Source organism: Crinia signifera, chromosome 7, assembly GCF_055691185.1.
Source record: "Crinia signifera chromosome 7, ASM5569118v1, whole genome shotgun sequence".
NCBI classification, from domain to species: Eukaryota; Metazoa; Chordata; class Amphibia; order Anura; family Myobatrachidae; genus Crinia; species Crinia signifera.
The window spans coordinates 169985632-170003844 of NC_139223.1; the positions used below are offsets into that span (position 1 = coordinate 169985632).

Here is an 18213-nt window from a genome sequence, read left to right on the forward strand (position 1 = left end):
TAAAACCAGGTGAAAGCCAGCCACAGAACCTGTATAATTAATGTGTCCCCGATTAAAGGGATGAGTTGGTCACCCTACTGACAGCTCACATAGCAACAGAACCACCTGACAGTCCACATAGCCACTGAACCACCCGACAGATCACATAGCAACGGAACCACCCAACAGACCACATAGCAACTGAACCACCCAATTGATCACATAGCAACTGAACTGAAAGTGGTATCTCTGATCACATAATGAGACCTCACTGGTCTCATTGCCCTTGGTTTGGCACTTTTGACCAACGTTAATGAGACCAGTGACATCTGAGGGGGTGTTACGTATGAAGCATTGGCTACATTGCTGGTGTCACAGTATGTAGCAGCTCTGTCTGGCACATGGTCTATGTTGCTGGTTTCAGTGTCAGCACCTAGATGTCTTTGTTTTTTTACATCTGGGTGTACAATCCCCGCCGCTATTTCCATCAGGGGAAATAGAGACAGGGGCCTATTCATTGCAGCCCTTCCCGAAAGCATTGAAGCTGCTCCGCGTCAGAACGGACCCAACTTTAAAAGCAGTTGGGGCCGTATTGCCGAAAACGGCCGTGGATTGTCAAGATCACAGCCGATTCTCGACAATCCATGGGCATTTTCGCCGATCGGCAGGTGGAATATAGAATCCAGCCTGCCGATAAACTAGCAAGTGGGCAGAAAACGGGCCAGGGTCCCGACTGTCAGGACGTACTGACAATTGGGACCTGGGATTGAATACCCCCCTTTGTGTCACTGTACCATCCAATAAACTATTTAAAAAAAAATATTATTATTAATAATTAAGAAAAATTAACATTTCTAAACAATTTCTAGGAGGGAAAAAAACATAAGGGGCCAAATGTACTAGGATGTGAGAATCAGAAAGAGATTTGGGGAGAGTTTCGTCTTTTTTTTTTTTAAAGCGGCAATCAATTACATGGCAAATTCACCCTGGTTTTGCAGTGCCAATGATTGCCGCTTTAATAAAAAAGGGAAAATTCTCCCAAAATCTCTCACTTTCTGATTCTCACACCCTAGTACATTTGGTCCCTTGGTCTTAAATATTTCTAAAAGATTTTGGACTTTCAAAAAAAAAAAAGGAAGAATTCAGAAATAGTCCTAAATAATTCACCAACAGGGGAACGATGATCGTTAAATGGGGACTCAATGTCAGGACTAAACTATGAGAGTTTTGCACATTTCTTGTCCTAAATCAATTACGGACTCACTGGACCGATGGGAAATTGGGAAATAACGAAACATCGGTGTTTGCCTTGTCCCTCGTCTGTTTTCCATTTCACCGCCTACATTTGTCGTGTGACTGAAACATTACACATGTAAGAGCCGAGGGTGTTCTAAAATATTAATTCCTCAAGTCACTTGTAATATAATCATGTTTCATTACTTTGTGAAGTTTGCGGCAAACCATGCAGAATATAACATGTTTCTTTTGTATGAGGGAGGGTCCCCCGCATGCCCCATCCGCCGCTGATATATGGGGCGCTATATGTACATGGTCATTATATCAACGTTGCTGAGAAATGAGCAAAATATCCAGTAAAAATGCCAGGGTCGAAGCTGAGGAACATGAATCACTTTAGTTATTGCCGGCAAATGATCTTAAGTCAATTCGTTTAAGTTTTTTAAAACATTGGGCCAAAAAAAGAACAGTTGCTGTGAGCGGCGCCGGCATTTTTAGCGGATATTTTGCACATCTCTCTCAGCAACGTTGGCACTTAAAGGGTTAAGTGAGCAGCCTATTTAAGGAAGCCTAAATGCCGTACAGATCAGAGATACCATCTGCATTCCGCAAACTTACGCCGCAGACACCAGTCCCCTATTTTCTGTTATGGACTGTGGCCCCAGTCACCGAGCTCTCGCAGGATATTTGGAACTGTGGCCACAGCCAGCCGGGCTATGAAAAGCCATCCGATGGTTGTTCACCATCGATGATGGGGACAAATTCAGGCCGCTGGAAGCGGCGCTGAATCATCCCCAAAGTCATCTCAAACTGACATTCCCTTCCTGCAAAAAGATAACTGTTTTTTTGCTTGTTAAATTGGGATAAGCCGCGGTCCCATTAGATGTCTATGTGATGGAGGTAAGGAGAGGTCAGGACAGATCCACGATCCCTCTGCTGTTCATCTCTTCCTACAGTGGGAGAAGCCCTGATAACTACAATGCCAGAGATAGGTTATTGCTGCTTCATAAATACACCCCCAAATATATACAGTATTCCGCAGCTCCTGCAAACACCAGGAAACATCCCTGTACAATACACTGAAACACACCCAGAGCTGGGCACAGTCACTAACGGCCGGTATAAACTCTTATAATATGCCCACTATCGGTAATCATATGAGAACGGGCGCGGTGTAGCTCACAGACAAATGTCTAAGAAGACAGGCAATAGGTCGACATGCATTCGGTCAACATCAACAAACAGTCAACACAGGCAAAGGTCGACATGGAGAAGCTTGACATGAGTTTCTTATATATTGATTTTGTGTTAACGTCGGCATGAAAAAGTTAAAAATAACTGGAAGAAATTGTGAAAAACTCGTGTCCACCTTTTCATGCGTCGACCTTTTGATTGTGTCAACCTTTTGTCAATGCCGACCCAGTGCATGTCACCCTATTGATTGTCTATCTGTAAGCCATCCAGATACCCAGGTATTAGGTATACGGTCATATTATCGACCACACTCAGGTCGACACTGTTGGGTCGACATGCAACTAGGCCGACAGGGTTCTATGTCGACATGGTTGAAGGTCGACAGGTCGACATGGGTTTTTTCACTGCTTTTTGAGCCGACATATGCCGACAGGTGGTATTTCATGCCCTACCATCCACTAGGGCGTGGTGGGAGAATAAAATAGTGTGCCGAGCAAAGCGAGGCACCGTGCCAGAAGCATAGCGAGCGGTGAGAGGGGCTGCGATTAACCAAATGTGTCCATTTCGACTGTGTCGACATTCGGGTAAAAAACCTGGAAAAACCCATGTCGACCTCGCGACCTGTCGACCTAACGCTATGTCGACCTAAACCCATGTTGACCTTGTCCCATGTCGACATTCAACCATGTCGACCAAGTTGCATGTCGACCCAACGGTGTCGACCTAAGTGTGCTTGATAAAACGATCCACACCCCTGTATTATGCAAGTCTACTCCGCTGGTGTCACACCGACAGGAAACCAGCAGCGAGACTGAAATTGGCACGACTGAGGCCACCCGAAAACTGCTCAACTGACACCTAACGCGACACCTTTAATGTCTACTTAAAGAAGGATGATTTGGGTTGGAAGGCGGAAACACAGCAGAAAATAAACCGCTTGTCTGACACCAGCTCAAGTCCTGGCTGCATGCAATTCTGCAGCCGACTCTTCTTCCATTGTAATGCCGATCAGTAACCATGTGACCCGGTCTCCACGGCAGGACTGTTTAACGAGGTGGCTTGGGGGGGTGCTGGCTGGGCATCAGAAGGACCTGCTCTGCAGGTTGGGTGGCTCTGCCTGTCCAGGCACGATGCGATCTCTCACATGCAGGATATATACTAAGTCCTGGCTCTGTGCCTCACACAAGCCTTTCCCAGTAACCCAGAGACTGACTGACATTCTCCACGTACAATGGTTACAATGGTGTCACTATATCCCATGTGAAACACTCTGTATTCACGCTGCGAGGAATGTGAAGCAGCCACTGTACGGATTCCTGCACACTTGGGCATAATGCTGCCAATGACACCGGATGCTGCATTACACATGGGCAGGATGGTGATTCATAAATACATATTATCCCTATATGTAACGAGCAGTGGCGGCTCACGCGATGGTGCACCGGTAACCTGCAATTACTTCTCACATATTAATTAGAACCCATGCAACGGGGTGCTCGGCCCGCCCCCGGGGTTGTCTCTTAGATTTCCATGGACCCCGAAAACATATCATTGGGCGCTGGCCACGCAGAGCACACGTCAGACGCCACACATGTGTTCCAGGTCTGCTTAGGTGCATTCAGAATTAACGTCAGTGTGTTCTAAGGCCGAGACCAGACCACTGGGCCTTCTGTTGGGTTTCAATGGGTTTAACTTTGAATAAAGAGAGGCGTTCTCAGAACCGTAACACAATGCAACCCACCCAAACAAAAAGCCAATGGGTGCGCTGGGGACAATGGGTTCTGTTGTCAGACCCGTGTACGTTTGCTGTACTGACATCAGGCTGGTACATGCATGTATGCCAGTGTATATGTCGCAGCGCCTGATGGGCAGAAACCAGGCTCCATAGTTCTGGCAACACAGGTGAACCAATGTAGTCGCTATGGACATCGCTGTTTCTATGGTAACGCCATGCAGCATTTCAGGAACCCCCTGCTTGAATTGAGTGTCCATGTTTACAATGGGTACCAGTGATAGCTATATACCTCTTCTAGCGCCAGATCCCGGTACAGACGGGCGAGTCAGGAAAGCTGAATAGTGGTGGGATTATCCCAACTTGAATGACTTCTACGAGCCCCTCTTAAATATCCTGACTTTGACCCCAACATTTAAAAGGGCAATAATATTACATGCAAAACAGCCGTTTAGTAAATCCAGCCCGGAGACTCTACCGCCATCAGAAGAATGAGTTTATTCCTCTCTCCCCGGCAAGGTAGGCAGCCAAAATGCCTACAGGTAGGATGTCGACATTCACAACGTTGACAGCAGAAAGTTGCCACTAAATGCCAACATGGTTAATTCGCCGGCATCATTAATGTTGATAGTTGCAAAACGTAGACGCCGACAGAATGTCAACATTGGAAATGTTGACATTTATATAAGGGCTTGGGTAAGCACAAGCTTAAGGATAGAATCAGAGGAAAGGCACAGCGTCGACATTACATCATGTCGACAAACTATACAACTCCCCTCCCACATTACTATCATTCTGACATTTCAAGAAGCATGTCGATTATATTCTACCCCATGGCTTAAGGTATAAAATAGAATCAGACAAAAAGCAGCGTCGACACTACATCATGTCGACAAACTATACAGCCCCCCTCCCCACATTACTGTCATCCCTGACAATTCCAGAAGCATTATATTCATCAACCTTTATACTCCGATACGTAGCAGCCACAGTTAAAATACCGACACGCACGGCGGGGACACCCGGCAGCAGTTTAACAGCGTCGGCATTACAACTTCAAACGTGACAGTGAAGCATCAGGCTTGAAGTGTCGCTGTTACGGTAGCTTTGGGGAGTGGAATAAAATATAATCAAAAGGAAAAAAAAAAACTCTTTTTAATGCATCTGTCAAATAGTTGCTGCACAGAGGACACGGGTGTGATTAACGTTGGGGGTCGGGTGACTTTAAAGGCTTCTCCACTTCATCAAAGAGGAACAATTACCCCCGTCCAATGAGCGGAGACTAAGTGACTCCATGGTCATTACTTAATGGCCCGTGCCATACTTAGATCACACTTAGGGATAAATCGCAGGTCACATGGAAAGGAGTCTGCAGAAGTTTATTTAAATGACCCACAGTCCAGTGAGCTCATCAGTCACCCGTATTATCTGCCATCTACTTTCATCCCATTGACCTGTGATCTTATACCAGCGATTATATCAATCATCGGAGGTGCATTAATAAATACAGGTTGCCTGGGAAAGATTTATGTGATCCGTTTATCTGGCTGAGCCGGTATAATGGCGGTGATTCCTCCCGGAAGCTTCCGCCTTCCTGCTCAGCAGATAAATATGATAATGGCGCAAAGTAAAAACACGAAGGTATCATCCCGGATTACAGCGACAGCGTAAACGTGTAAAAGTCACCTCGCCTCAATCGCAGATCATATAAAGGGATTAATAACTGACGGAGGGAAAAACAAGTTACACAGAGGCGGAAACAGTCACAAGATAATGACAGATCCACGGCTGAGAGCACAACGGTATCGTGCCGGACGTGTCCCATGTAGCGGGCCAGTTATCACCAATGGTCAACAGTGAGTAAGTCGACACCTAAAAAATGGTCGACAATGACAGAAGGTTGACACAAGCTAAATGTCGACATGAACACATGGTCAACAATGAAAAGGTCGATATGAGGTTTTCATGGTTTTTTTGGTTCATACTTAACCATCCGAGTGGGTATAGAGTTAGATTATAATAAGTGGTTCTGGGGGGTTGGTTCTGCGCTCCACTACTAATGGGTTCTGCGGTGCAGCAGATTCTGGGTTCTTCTGCCTATAGAGCCCGGGGTATAGGTATTTGCAATTTTGGTGAATTGCGCACTCGCTATGTGGATACTTGTAATGGACCTCTTGTGTTACACTTTATACACAGAAAGATGGTGGTAATGATGTACTGCACACTGTTGTTAATATTAAACAAAATGTTTTTATTTTGACACTTAAACAATAAGTAGTAGTCAAAAAAGGGTGCTGGGTGGGTGAGGGTTGGGTAAGTCTCATGGACCTCCAATCTTGCAGATCTCACTATGTGTCTTCTGCAAATTGGGTTGCGGTATCCTGTCTTAGCAGACCTCTGTGGTTTGGCAATGCACAGGGTTTACTAATATGGATGGGGCTGTGTGGGTTGGGGTGGTGGGGAGGGCTGCCCGCAGCTGTGATTGGGCACTTGTAAGGCTGGGTGGCAGCGGAAGTTTCCTGTTGAACAAAGTTAGGGTGGTCAAGGAAAGTGACCGGTGGTACCGGTGGGCTGGCGTCCCTTACCCTCCGGTGGTGCACCGTTCACTTACCCGATACCTGGTTCTGTTGCTGGCAGGGGATGCTTGCCGCGTCCTTCCACGTGTCTTCACCGGCGTCCTCACAGGATGCGATAGCCGGCAGTCTGGTCCGCACCGCTGATGCAGTAGTTCACGTCACTTCCGGGTTCGGTTTGATGGCGTTACCCGGGGTGACGGAGGTCCTGCGGCGGCGCGCGCTCGACTCCTTGCGGAGGAGACTTTGGGGTTGTTGTGTGGGTGCAGGGCTTCTGTCCCGGTGTCCAACGCGTTTCGGCACGTGTGTGCCTTTATCAAGGATGCAATACTGTCTCTGATCTACCCGTATTTCTACCCGCCCTGGTGTTCAGCCATTGGTAGTTCGTTCGGCAGTGGGCGGGGTTTGTGGCCTGTCAGTTGTGCCTTCAAGCTAGTGTGGGTTACGTAGCTTGTGGCTGCGTATTGTCTGGTTCATGTGTAGACACATCTGTGTGTGTTGACCATGTCGACTTCTCCAACCCTCACCCACCCAGCACCCTTTTTTGACTACTACTTATTGTTTAAGTGTCAAAATAAAAACATTTTGTTTAATATTAACAACAGTGTGCAGTACATCATTACCACCATCTTTCTGTGTATAAAGTGTAACACAAGAGGTCCATTACAAGTATCCACATAGCGAGTGCGCAATTCACCAAAATTGCAATTAGATTATAATAAGCCAAGCGCAGCACACTTATACGGCGTCCATGTCGACATAGAAATAAAAAATCTATGAAAAACCTGTGTCGATCATTCTTAGGCGTCGAACTGTTACTGGGCAACACAGCCGATGCCCGGATATCTCTAAGGATATATCGGCGCATCGTGCTGTGTGCACTGGTGATCCGCCGACCACCCGTACAGCCGCGTCAGGAGCCGCCGGTGATTGACATCCCATTTTTCATGTCAGTCCCGACGGATTGGACAGTGTGTATGGAGAACACGCTGCCCAATCCGTCTGCAGATATATCTACTAGTGCAGTGGTGGCCAACCCGTGGCTCTTGAGCCTCATGCGGCTCTCCCCCTTGTAAAGTGTGGCTCCTGCTCCCACTGCTGCCCGCCGCCCACCGTCTGTCCCAGTCCCCCCTGCTGCCGGTTCTCTGAATCCCTTCTCCTTCTGAGGGGAGGAGAGTGCGCATCGCGCATCTCTCCTACCCCTTACTGTGCATCCTTGTGACTGGGCCGTCTGCCAATCAGAGCTTGCGGGCCAGCAGCCAATCAGGAGCCGGCCAGCGAGCTTTGATTGGTGGACGGCCCAGTCACAGGGAAGTGAGGGGGAAGGAGACGCGTGGTGTGCTGTGCTCTCCTCCCATCGGTGACATGACAGGAGAGCAGCAGGGAGACACCAGACTGTCCTCTCCCCGCCCGGCAGCAGCAGCAACAACGCTGAGTGCTGCTGCTGGGAAATTTGCACTGTGGGGGCATAGCAGTTTGTGGCACTGTGGGGGCATACCAGCTTTTTGGCACTGTGGGGGCATACCAGCTTTCTGGCACCATAGGGGCATACCCGGCACCGTGTGGTGCATACCTGGCACCGTGGGGGGCATATGTGTATCTGGCACTATTGGGGGCATATGTATATATGGCACTGCACTATTGGAGGCATATTTGTATCACACCCACCCAAGGGGTCAAAATAGACTACACCCCTTTTTTTTGGCGCATGATGTCGGCTCTTTAGCTTGACTACCGATATTTTTCGGCTCTTTACCTCTGACCGGTTGGCCACCCCTGTACTAGTGTGTACCCAGTTTAGCAGGAGTAAGGGGAGTCACAGAGTCAGGGAGGCACACATTGGGGGTTATGCCGGTTGATGGACAAGGCTGCGAATTTGCATCCTTGCGAGTCCACCAAACCCCGCCTTGCGAATGGTGCCCGTGCCGCCACCCATTTGCAGCGTGTGTTCGCATGCATTGGCTGCGAAGGGATGTTTTACATAAACATCCATTCACAGCCCGAGGGTGAACACCCACATCCTTCCATGGTCGCCAACAGTTGCCCAGAGCAACCTTAGATGTGTGTGTGCGCACTCTGAGGGAAGTGGGTGGGCAGACGAAATGACCCTGTGCATGCGCCCACCATCGATGACCTTGCGACGATTCTGGTCAGTGTGAAAGGACCAGAATAAGGGCCATTATCAGGAGGCACCGAGTAAGGAGAGGCACGCATTATCAGGAGGCACAGAGTAAGGAGAGGCACACATTATCAGGAGGCACCGAGTAAGGAGAGGCAAACATTATCAGGAGGCACTGAGTAAGGAGAGGCACACATTATCAGGAGGCACTGAGTAAGGAGAGGCACACATTATCAGGAGGCACAGAGTAAGGAGAGGCGCTGACAGCAGCACCCCCAGCTCTGGGCTGACAGCAGCACCCCCAGCTCTGGGCTGACAGCAGCACCCCCAGCTCTGGGCTGACAGCAGCACCCCCAGCTCTGGGCTGACAGCAGCACCCCCAGCTCTGGGCTGACAGCAGCACCCCCAGCTCTGGGCTGACAGCAGCACCCCCAGCTCTGGGCTGACAGCAGCACCCCCAGCTCTGAGCTGACAGCAGCACCCCCAGCTCTGGGCTGACAGCAGCACCCCCAGCTCTGGGCTGACAGCAGCACCCCCAGCTCTGAGCTGACAGCAGCACCCCCAGCTCTGAGCTGACAGCAGCACCCCCAGCTCTGAGCTGACAGCAGCACCCCCAGCTCTGAGCTGACAGCAGCACCCCCAGCTCTGGGCTGACAGCAGCACCCCCAGCTCTGGGCTGACAGCAGCACCCCCAGCTCTGGGCTGACAGCAGCACCGCCAGCTCTGGGCTGACAGCAGCACCCCCAGCTCTGGGCTGACAGCAGCACCCCCAGCTCTGGGCTGACAGCAGCACCCCCAGCTCTGAGCTGACAGCAGCACCCCCAGCTCTGGGCTGACAGCAGCACCGCCAGCTCTGGGCTGACAGCAGCACCCCCAGCTCTGGGCTGACAGCAGCACCCCCAGCTCTGGGCTGACAGCAGCACCCCCAGCTCTGGGCTGACAGCAGCACCCCCAGCTCTGGGCTGACAGCAGCACCCCCAGCTCTGGGCTGACAGCAGCACCCCCAGCTCTGGGCTGACAGCAGCACCCCCAGCTCTGGGCTGACAGCAGCACCCCCAGCTCTGAGCTGACAGCAGCACCCCCAGCTCTGGGCTGACAGCAGCACCCCCAGCTCTGGGCTGACAGCAGCACCGCCAGCTCTGGGCTGACAGCAGCACCGCCAGCTCTGGGCTGACAGCAGCACCCCCAGCTCTGGGCTGACAGCAGCACCCCCAGCTCTGGGATGACAGCAGCACCCCCAGCTCTGGGATGACAGCAGCACCCCCAGCTCTGGGATGACAGCAGCACCCCCAGCTCTGGGATGACAGCAGCACCCCCAGCTCTGGGATGACAGCAGCACCCCCAGCTCTGGGATGACAGCAGCACCCCCAGCTCTGGGCTGACAGCAGCACCCCCAGCTCTGGGTTGACAGCAGCACCCCCAGCTCTGGGCTGACAGCAGCATCCCCAGCTCTGGGCTGACAGCAGCACCCCCAGCTCTGGGCTGACAGCAGCACCCCCAGCTCTGGGCTGACAGCAGCACCCCCAGCTCTGGGCTGACAGCAGCAGGTAGGTAATTAGTGCGTTGAGAGAAATCTGAGGTAATTCCTCACGTTCTGGGATCACCGGCCTAATTCCCCTGACTCAATGCTTCCTATGTATTACACATCACACAGAGAACACGCTGCAGTCACTTTCTGCTCCTTACACGCGTGTACACAGGCATTCTGGAGGCAAAAACTATTCTTGCTTAAAAAAACGACAGAACTCTACAGAGGCACGAGGCATGAGGCATGAGGTGATGGCTCCTTGTCCTGCATTCTCATTAATATTGGCTGTGTCTAAAAACACATACACTGCAATGCTGGATCCATGACGGAGTAGAATAAATACATATTAAAGCACTGACAACAATAAAATCTATATTAGAATGACATTCCCATAACCCTAACACATACACGAAGTACACATACATGACACATGTGACACGGCTTTCTCCATGCTGTACACATACATGACACATGTGACACGGCTTCCTCCATGCTGTACACATACATGACACATGTGACACGGCTTCCTCCATGCTGTACACATACATGACACATGTGACGTGGCTTCCTCCATGCTGTACACATACATGACACATGTGACGTGGCTTCCTCCATGCTGTACACATACATGACACATGTGACGTGGCTTCCTCCATGCTGTACACATACATGACACATGTGACACGGCTTCCTCCATGCTGTACACATACATGACACATGTGACACTGCTTCCTCCATGCTGTACACATACATGACACATGTGACACGGCTTCCTCCATGCTGTACACATACATGACACATGTGACACGGCTTCCTCCATGCTGTACACATACATGACACATGTGACACGGCTTCCTCCATGCTGTACACATACATGACACATGTGACACGGCTTCCTCCATGCTGTACACATACATGACACACGTGACATGGCTTCCTCCATGCTGTACACATACAGCGTCTTCTAGGTGGGTCTGGAACACTGAGCTCCTACAACGCTGTCCTCACAACACGACGTTCACTTCAATTGTGGCACGTTTCGTGGCGGCCAGCCACCTCCTCAGGCAGATGAACACTTCAGCTTTGTCACTCTCTTGGCCATAGCTACTTTATCTTTCCCATTGTCAGTAAAAGGTTGATCATTATATTGGGTGAAGCTGAGCCAATTACCAGGACAGAGTAAAGGCCCCCACACACTAGAACAGGGCTGGGCAACACCGGCCCTCCAGATGTTGATGAACTACACATCCCAGGATGCTTTGCATTAGTTTTGCTATGTGGCCATGCTGAAACTGATGCAAGGCATGCTGGGATGTGTAGTTCATCAACATCTGGAGGGCCGGTGTTGCCCAGCCCTGCACTAGAACAATTTTTTGACCGATTGTCCGATTTCCGACCGATTGTCCGATATATCGGCCGATGTTTACTAATAATCGGCCGATTGCTGTACCCTCCTCCAGTACCAGATATATTCCTCTGCTTTCTACTGCTCTATCGGTTTGGACGGGAATCCCTCTTATCTCCTGAGGCTGCAGGAGGAAGGGGGTCCAAGGACGTAGCTGCCATAGCTCCAATGGGGACAATGCTCAGAGGGGCCTAGCTTTCATGACACAGTAACACGTGTTTTATACTAAGGGTGGCCATTGGAGTGTTTGCCGTCAATGGTGGTATGGAAAGTGACCATCAATGGTTGCAGACAATGCAAACATGACCATTGACGGTTTCACCAACTAGTGGTCATTCCCGTTCTTTCACTGACTGCCCTATGCACCAATCAGTACCTAGGGGTGGGGCATTGTGGGTGTTGGGGAGAGGGGCTATGCTATGTGTTCTGCCACCTTCGATTTAAAAAAAAGGGTGTTTTTTTTACCATTGATGGTGAGGAACCATCTGATTCTCCCCATCAATACCAAAAGTATTCACTATTGTCCATTAACCATCGATGATGTGGAATCATGGACGCTCGATAACTATCCCTATGTTTCCCCATTGGGTACCACATAGTGGCACTTACAAACATTTGCCTTGCGACTTACTAATGATTGTGTGAATGAGGCCCCAGCAGAAGAGAATATGCGCACTACAGCGTGTAGGGATTTTCATTTTCTTTATCGCAATTTAAATTGAGAAAAAAACAAATAAGTAAAATGTCTTCTCCATACAATCTATTAATGTCTGGATGTATAGAGGAAGAGACGCGCCGGGCGTAAGCGAAATAAATGCATTCGCCCATACGCAGGAGAGACGACGCAGAGCATACAAACAAAGCGGATCGCGGCCTCTGCAAAGCTCTGAACACTAACTTTATGGGACACATGTATCAAGCTTCAAAAAGTGATAAAGTGGAGCGTGATAAACAACCAGCCAATCAGCTCCCACCTGTCATTATTCAAACCCAGCCAGTAACGTGACAGATAGGAGCTGATTGGCTGGCTGTATATCAGAATGTGTGATGCTGTAAATGTGACTATAAAGCTGCAATAAACCCTCAGAATCTTACAAGTATTTTATTAATGTACAGAAATCTGAGGAGAAACGTACAGGAATACAGGCCGTGCCCTGCTCCTGTCTCCAGCCAAACACTGTGGGATGGGGATGTGTGTCACCTACCAAGGCTTCATAACCCCTTGTCCACCACTAATTACTTCAGTTTCAGTTATAGTTGTGTAGCAAGGGAACCTCAGTTACCGCTCCACTGCATGTCCCAATATCTGTGTCTTCAGCGTATTGTAGATTTGCACTTGTAAAAGTTATTTGCTGAATGAGTGCAACTAAATAAGCAATGGTTTCGGATGAGCCCCAAAATCTACTGAGTGGCAGTAACTGCTGCAGAAAATCTCTGGGTGCACTATGTTGGGACATTACTGCATCTCATTCTGTAAAGGGTCCCCAAATATGCAGAGAGCGTAAGTCCTGCAGCGCCAGGGGTTAAAGGGCGGGATTCTCTAAAATCCGCAGCCCTCTTCGCCGGGCATCGCATTTCTAATGACCGCATATTCTCTAAAATATGCGTCATTAACGCAAGGGACAGCTCTTGCGGTAAGAGCCGTCCCTTGCGATGCGGCGCCGTTGCTGGACTTCCGGGTCTATGACCCGGGAGTCCGTCTGCGCATGCGCAGACTGACGCGCCGGCCGCAGGGCATGCTGGGAGGGATCCGTGACGGATCCCTCAAACACCGCTGCGGTAAGAAGCCCATAGGCTTCTGCAGGGGATCGCCAGCTTTTGCTGGCGATTCCCTCCGCAGCGGTGACACTGCGGAGGGAGGTTAGAGAATACAGAAATGCGGTAAAACCCCCGATAACGGGGTTTTTACCGCATTTCTGTAATAGAGAATCTCGCCCAAAGTGAGGGGGGAATGCGGTGGAACGGAGTACCACCACCTCTAATGGTGAGGTGGAACATTTTAACCTCCCTGTTTTCACTGCGCTGTTTTCCTGGATTTATCCCAGGTTGCAGCCTGACCCCCTTTCACACTGAGCAGCAAATTACCGGGTTAAAAATGTCAACTCGGTAATTTGCTGAATTACGCGGGTATTTCTTCAGTGCGGAATGGTCAACCCAGGTCGTAAGTCCTGGGTTGCCGACCCTGGTAAAGACCAGAGTCGGCGACCTGGGATTTAAGACCCGGGTTGACCCTTTCACACTAACCAAATTACCGGGTAGGACTGCTTCATCCGGTAATTCGATGTAAGTGTGAAAGGGACATAATTCACCTATATTTGTTAGCCATGAGAGTTCTAGAATAAGTAAGAGATTTATCATGTTTATCATGCTAATGGGAGCTGACAACAAGCTCTCATGTAATTATATGGAATATGTCCCCCCCCCCCCCACACACACACACACGCACACACATCCCCCCCCCCCCCCCCCCCAGTAATAATTTCCTGCAGGCAATAAATGAGGCCTTGTTGCTAGGTGGGGTGTGCAAAGAGAATGTGTTCCAACTTCTTATTACCCCGAGTATATTACATAGGAGAGTAATAAAGATATATAACACTGTAAATATTCTACATAGCCGGGACATACCTGTGTCCCCTCCCAAACTCATAGGAGGCGCAGAATTCACTCTCATCCAACTTCCGGTACTGTTGATATCCCCCCCCCCCCCTCAGGTACAATTACAGGTACACAGAAGTGCCCCCCCCACACACACACAGTTCTGTAAACAGGTATTTATCAGAGTCCATAATACTTTCTAAGAGTTCTCATGCGTATACTGTATATATCCACAAATCAATCTGTATACAGCAACTTCCCATATACAGTGGGTGTATATAGTATTGTAATAGACAGGTAATGTTTATAATGTGAGATATATACATATATAGTAAATACAGGTTGAGTATCCCTTATCCGTATATATCCAAAACCCCAAATATTCCAATATTAGTTTTTGAGTATATTTTTGCCCTGCCCCCTTTTCATAATTACCACGTCCCCCAGCGTCCACGGTGGGCTTCAGTATTCTCTTCAGCGGCATCTCCGGTCCCAGTGGTGCATTACGCAAGTGACGTCACCAGAGCGCCGCACACGTGCAATGTACCACTGGGGCCGCTGAAGAGGGTCCTGAAGGCCGCCGTGGATGCTGGGGGACCACTGTGGACGCCAGGGGACCAGGCAAGTATGTTTAAAAAAAAAAAGATTCCAAAAACTGGAAAAATCCCTAATCCAAAATGCGCATGGTCCCCAGCATTGCGGACAAGGGATACACAACCTGTGTCATATATAAGTGGGAGACATTAGTGTTTATTGCTGACAGTTGCTGCTGTGACATTATTGTGTGTGATTTATATGTGATGACTTTTATAACACTTACCTCTGGCCCAGGGCACTGCACTATTGGTACACAGTCAACATGGAAAAAAGTTGACAGGTTTTTCATGATCATTTTTTTAATCCGACTTGTTCACACGTTACCATCCCAGTGGGCACAGAGGTAGATTAGAATAGTGTGCGAGCGTAGCGGGCCATGATTGGGTACACCAAAATATCATGAAAACCCATGGCAACCTTTTCCCCATGGCAACCTTTTTCATGTCATGATCCGTAGACCATGGGACCCCTGGGCCAGCACACTGTAACTAACTTATCCGGGGTCCCATAGGATAGGACAGACAGACCCTTGTATATGTCCCAGCGATGTTACACTGTATCCTTCAGTAATGTGACACTATGGAAATACTGTTACACACAGCACTTACATCATATGGAGTCCCTAACATGTACACACAAACTCTACACACAACACTCTGCTTCATGTACACACATACACACTGTACTCCGCTACATGTTCACACAGTACTCCGCTACATGTACACACAAGTTCAACACTCTGCTACATGTACACACATACTGTACACACACAACACTCTGCTACATGTACACACATACTGTACACAAACAACACTCTGCTACATGTACACACAAGTTCAACACTCTGCTACATGTACACACAGTACTCTGCTACATGTACACACAGTACTCTGCTACATGTACACACAAGTTCAACACTCTGCTACATGTACAAACATACTGTACACACACACACACACACAACACTCTGCTACATGTACACACAAGTTCAACACTCTGCTACATGTACACACAGTACTCTGCTACATGTACACACAAGTTCAACACTCTGCTACATGTACACACAAGTTCAACACTCTGCTACATGTACAAACATACTGTACACACACAACACTCTGCTACATGTACACACAAGTTCAACACTCTGCTACATGTACACACATACTGTACACACAAGTTCAACACTGCTACATGTACACATATACACACAGTACTCCGCTACATGTACAAACAGACACACAGTACTCGGCTACATGTACACACTATATAAAAAGTACTCCGCTACATGTACACACAGTACTCCACTACATGTACACACAGTACTCCGCTACATCTACACACATACACACTATATACAAAGTACTCCACTACATGTACACACATACACACAGTACTCCGCTACATGTACACACATACACACAGTACTCCGCTACATGTACACACTATATACAAAGTACTCCGCTACATGTACACACAGACACACAGTACTCCGCTATATGTACACACTGTATACAAAATACTCCGCTACATGTACACACAGTAGTCCGCTACATCTACACACATACACACTATATACAAAGTACTCCGCTACATGTACACACATACACACTATATACAAAGTACTCCGCTACATGTACACACATACACACAGTACTCCGCTACATGTACACACATACACACATTACTCCGTTACATCTACACACATACACACTGCACCCTACTACATGTACACACTATGCACAAAGTACTCCGCTACATGTACACATATACACTCTGCTACATGTACTATTAGATGTGTCAGTGAGTATATAGAGACAGCTGCACCATCACCCCGGGGTGTCACGTCACCATCACCCCGGGGTGTCACGTCACCATCACCCCGGGGTGTCACATCACCATCACCCCGGGGTGTCACATCACCATCACCCCGGGGTGTCACATCACCCCAGGGTGTCACACCACCATCACCCCAGGGTGTCACATCACCATCACCCCAGGGTGTCACATCACCATCACCCCAGGGTGTCACATCACCATCACCCCAGGTGTCACATCACCCCAATCCCAGCCGTCACTCACCCAGGCCGGCAGTTGCTGGGAGTTCAGCCCGCGGGTCACCTCCTGGCACTCGTTGTCCAGCAGGTTCCAGGCCGCCCGCATTCGGGCCAGTTTCGATCTCTTGTTTCGGCCCCAGAACATCCAGAGGAAGAGTCCGAGCAGGAGCCAGGTGACGCTGAGCCCGAGCCGCCCGCACACATAGACCGGCAGCAGCAGCAGCACCACCCGGCCGAGGGGGCGCGCCAGCTGGAGCAGCTGCGGCAGCGGGTCACCGGGTGAGGAGGGGGGCGGCTGCCCGGGAGGGGGCGGGGCGGGTGTGGACAGGGGTTTGAGCTGCGGGTCACTAAGTTTCGGGGCGCTCTGATTCATATCCCCCCGCTGCGGGTCACCAAGTTTCGGGGCAGTCTGGTTGGTATCCCTCCGCTGCGGGTCACCCGGGTCACTCTGGTTCATGTGCGCCCGCTGCGGGTCACTGTGATTCGGGTAACTCTGGTACATGTCACTCCGATGAGAGTCTCCTACTTTCTGGCTACTTTGGTACACATCCGTGCGCTGCGGGTCACCCTGATTCGGGTCACTGTGGTACAAGTCCCTGCGTTGCGGGTCGCCAAGACTCGGGTCACTGTTGTACACATCCCTACGCTGCGTTTCAGCATGATGCGGGTCAGCCAGGTACATGTCCGCCCGCTGCGGGTCACCCTGGTACCCGTCCCGGCTCTGCGGGTCACCCTGGTACCTGTCCCGCCGCTGCGGGTCACCCTCCGGGCTCTGCTGCGGGAGGTGGTGTCTCCTCATTGCTGCCTGTCCCCCGTCATGCCGCCAGGGATGCCCGGCTGTGAGTGACCCGCCAGCAGCAGCTCCAGGTGACACTCACCCGCTCCGCCCATGACACACCCGGCCGGGCACACCCAGGGGAGGTGACACTGCGCTGTGCAGGGAATCAGGTGCTCCCTATGGACAGGGATAGAAAGCATCATAGTAACAATACTAATCATAGGTACTAATAATAATCTACAGTATCAGTGGGTGGAACAGGGTTATATTAGTAGTAGTATATTATTAGATTATTATATTTGTTTAATTGCTATATTATGTTGTAAATAATGATAATGTTATATTCTATTATAACCCTTACTATTAGATTAGTATTTTATAATTATTATTGATATGCTATTAATAGATTATTATCGGATTAAT

General features: G+C 49.5%; 1 protein-coding gene across 1 annotated transcript in view; it reads right to left on the reverse strand.

The window, feature by feature from the left end:
* ESYT3 (extended synaptotagmin 3) overlaps nt 1-17848 on the reverse strand; it is a 66117-nt gene extending 48269 nt beyond the window's left edge. The window contains exon 1 of the mRNA XM_083154329.1: nt 17038-17848. Within this exon, the coding sequence (XP_083010455.1) occupies nt 17038-17811 (774 nt within the window). The 5' untranslated portion in view covers nt 17812-17848. The remainder of the gene's footprint in view (nt 1-17037) is intronic.
* Between the last annotated feature and the right edge of the window lie 365 nt (nt 17849-18213).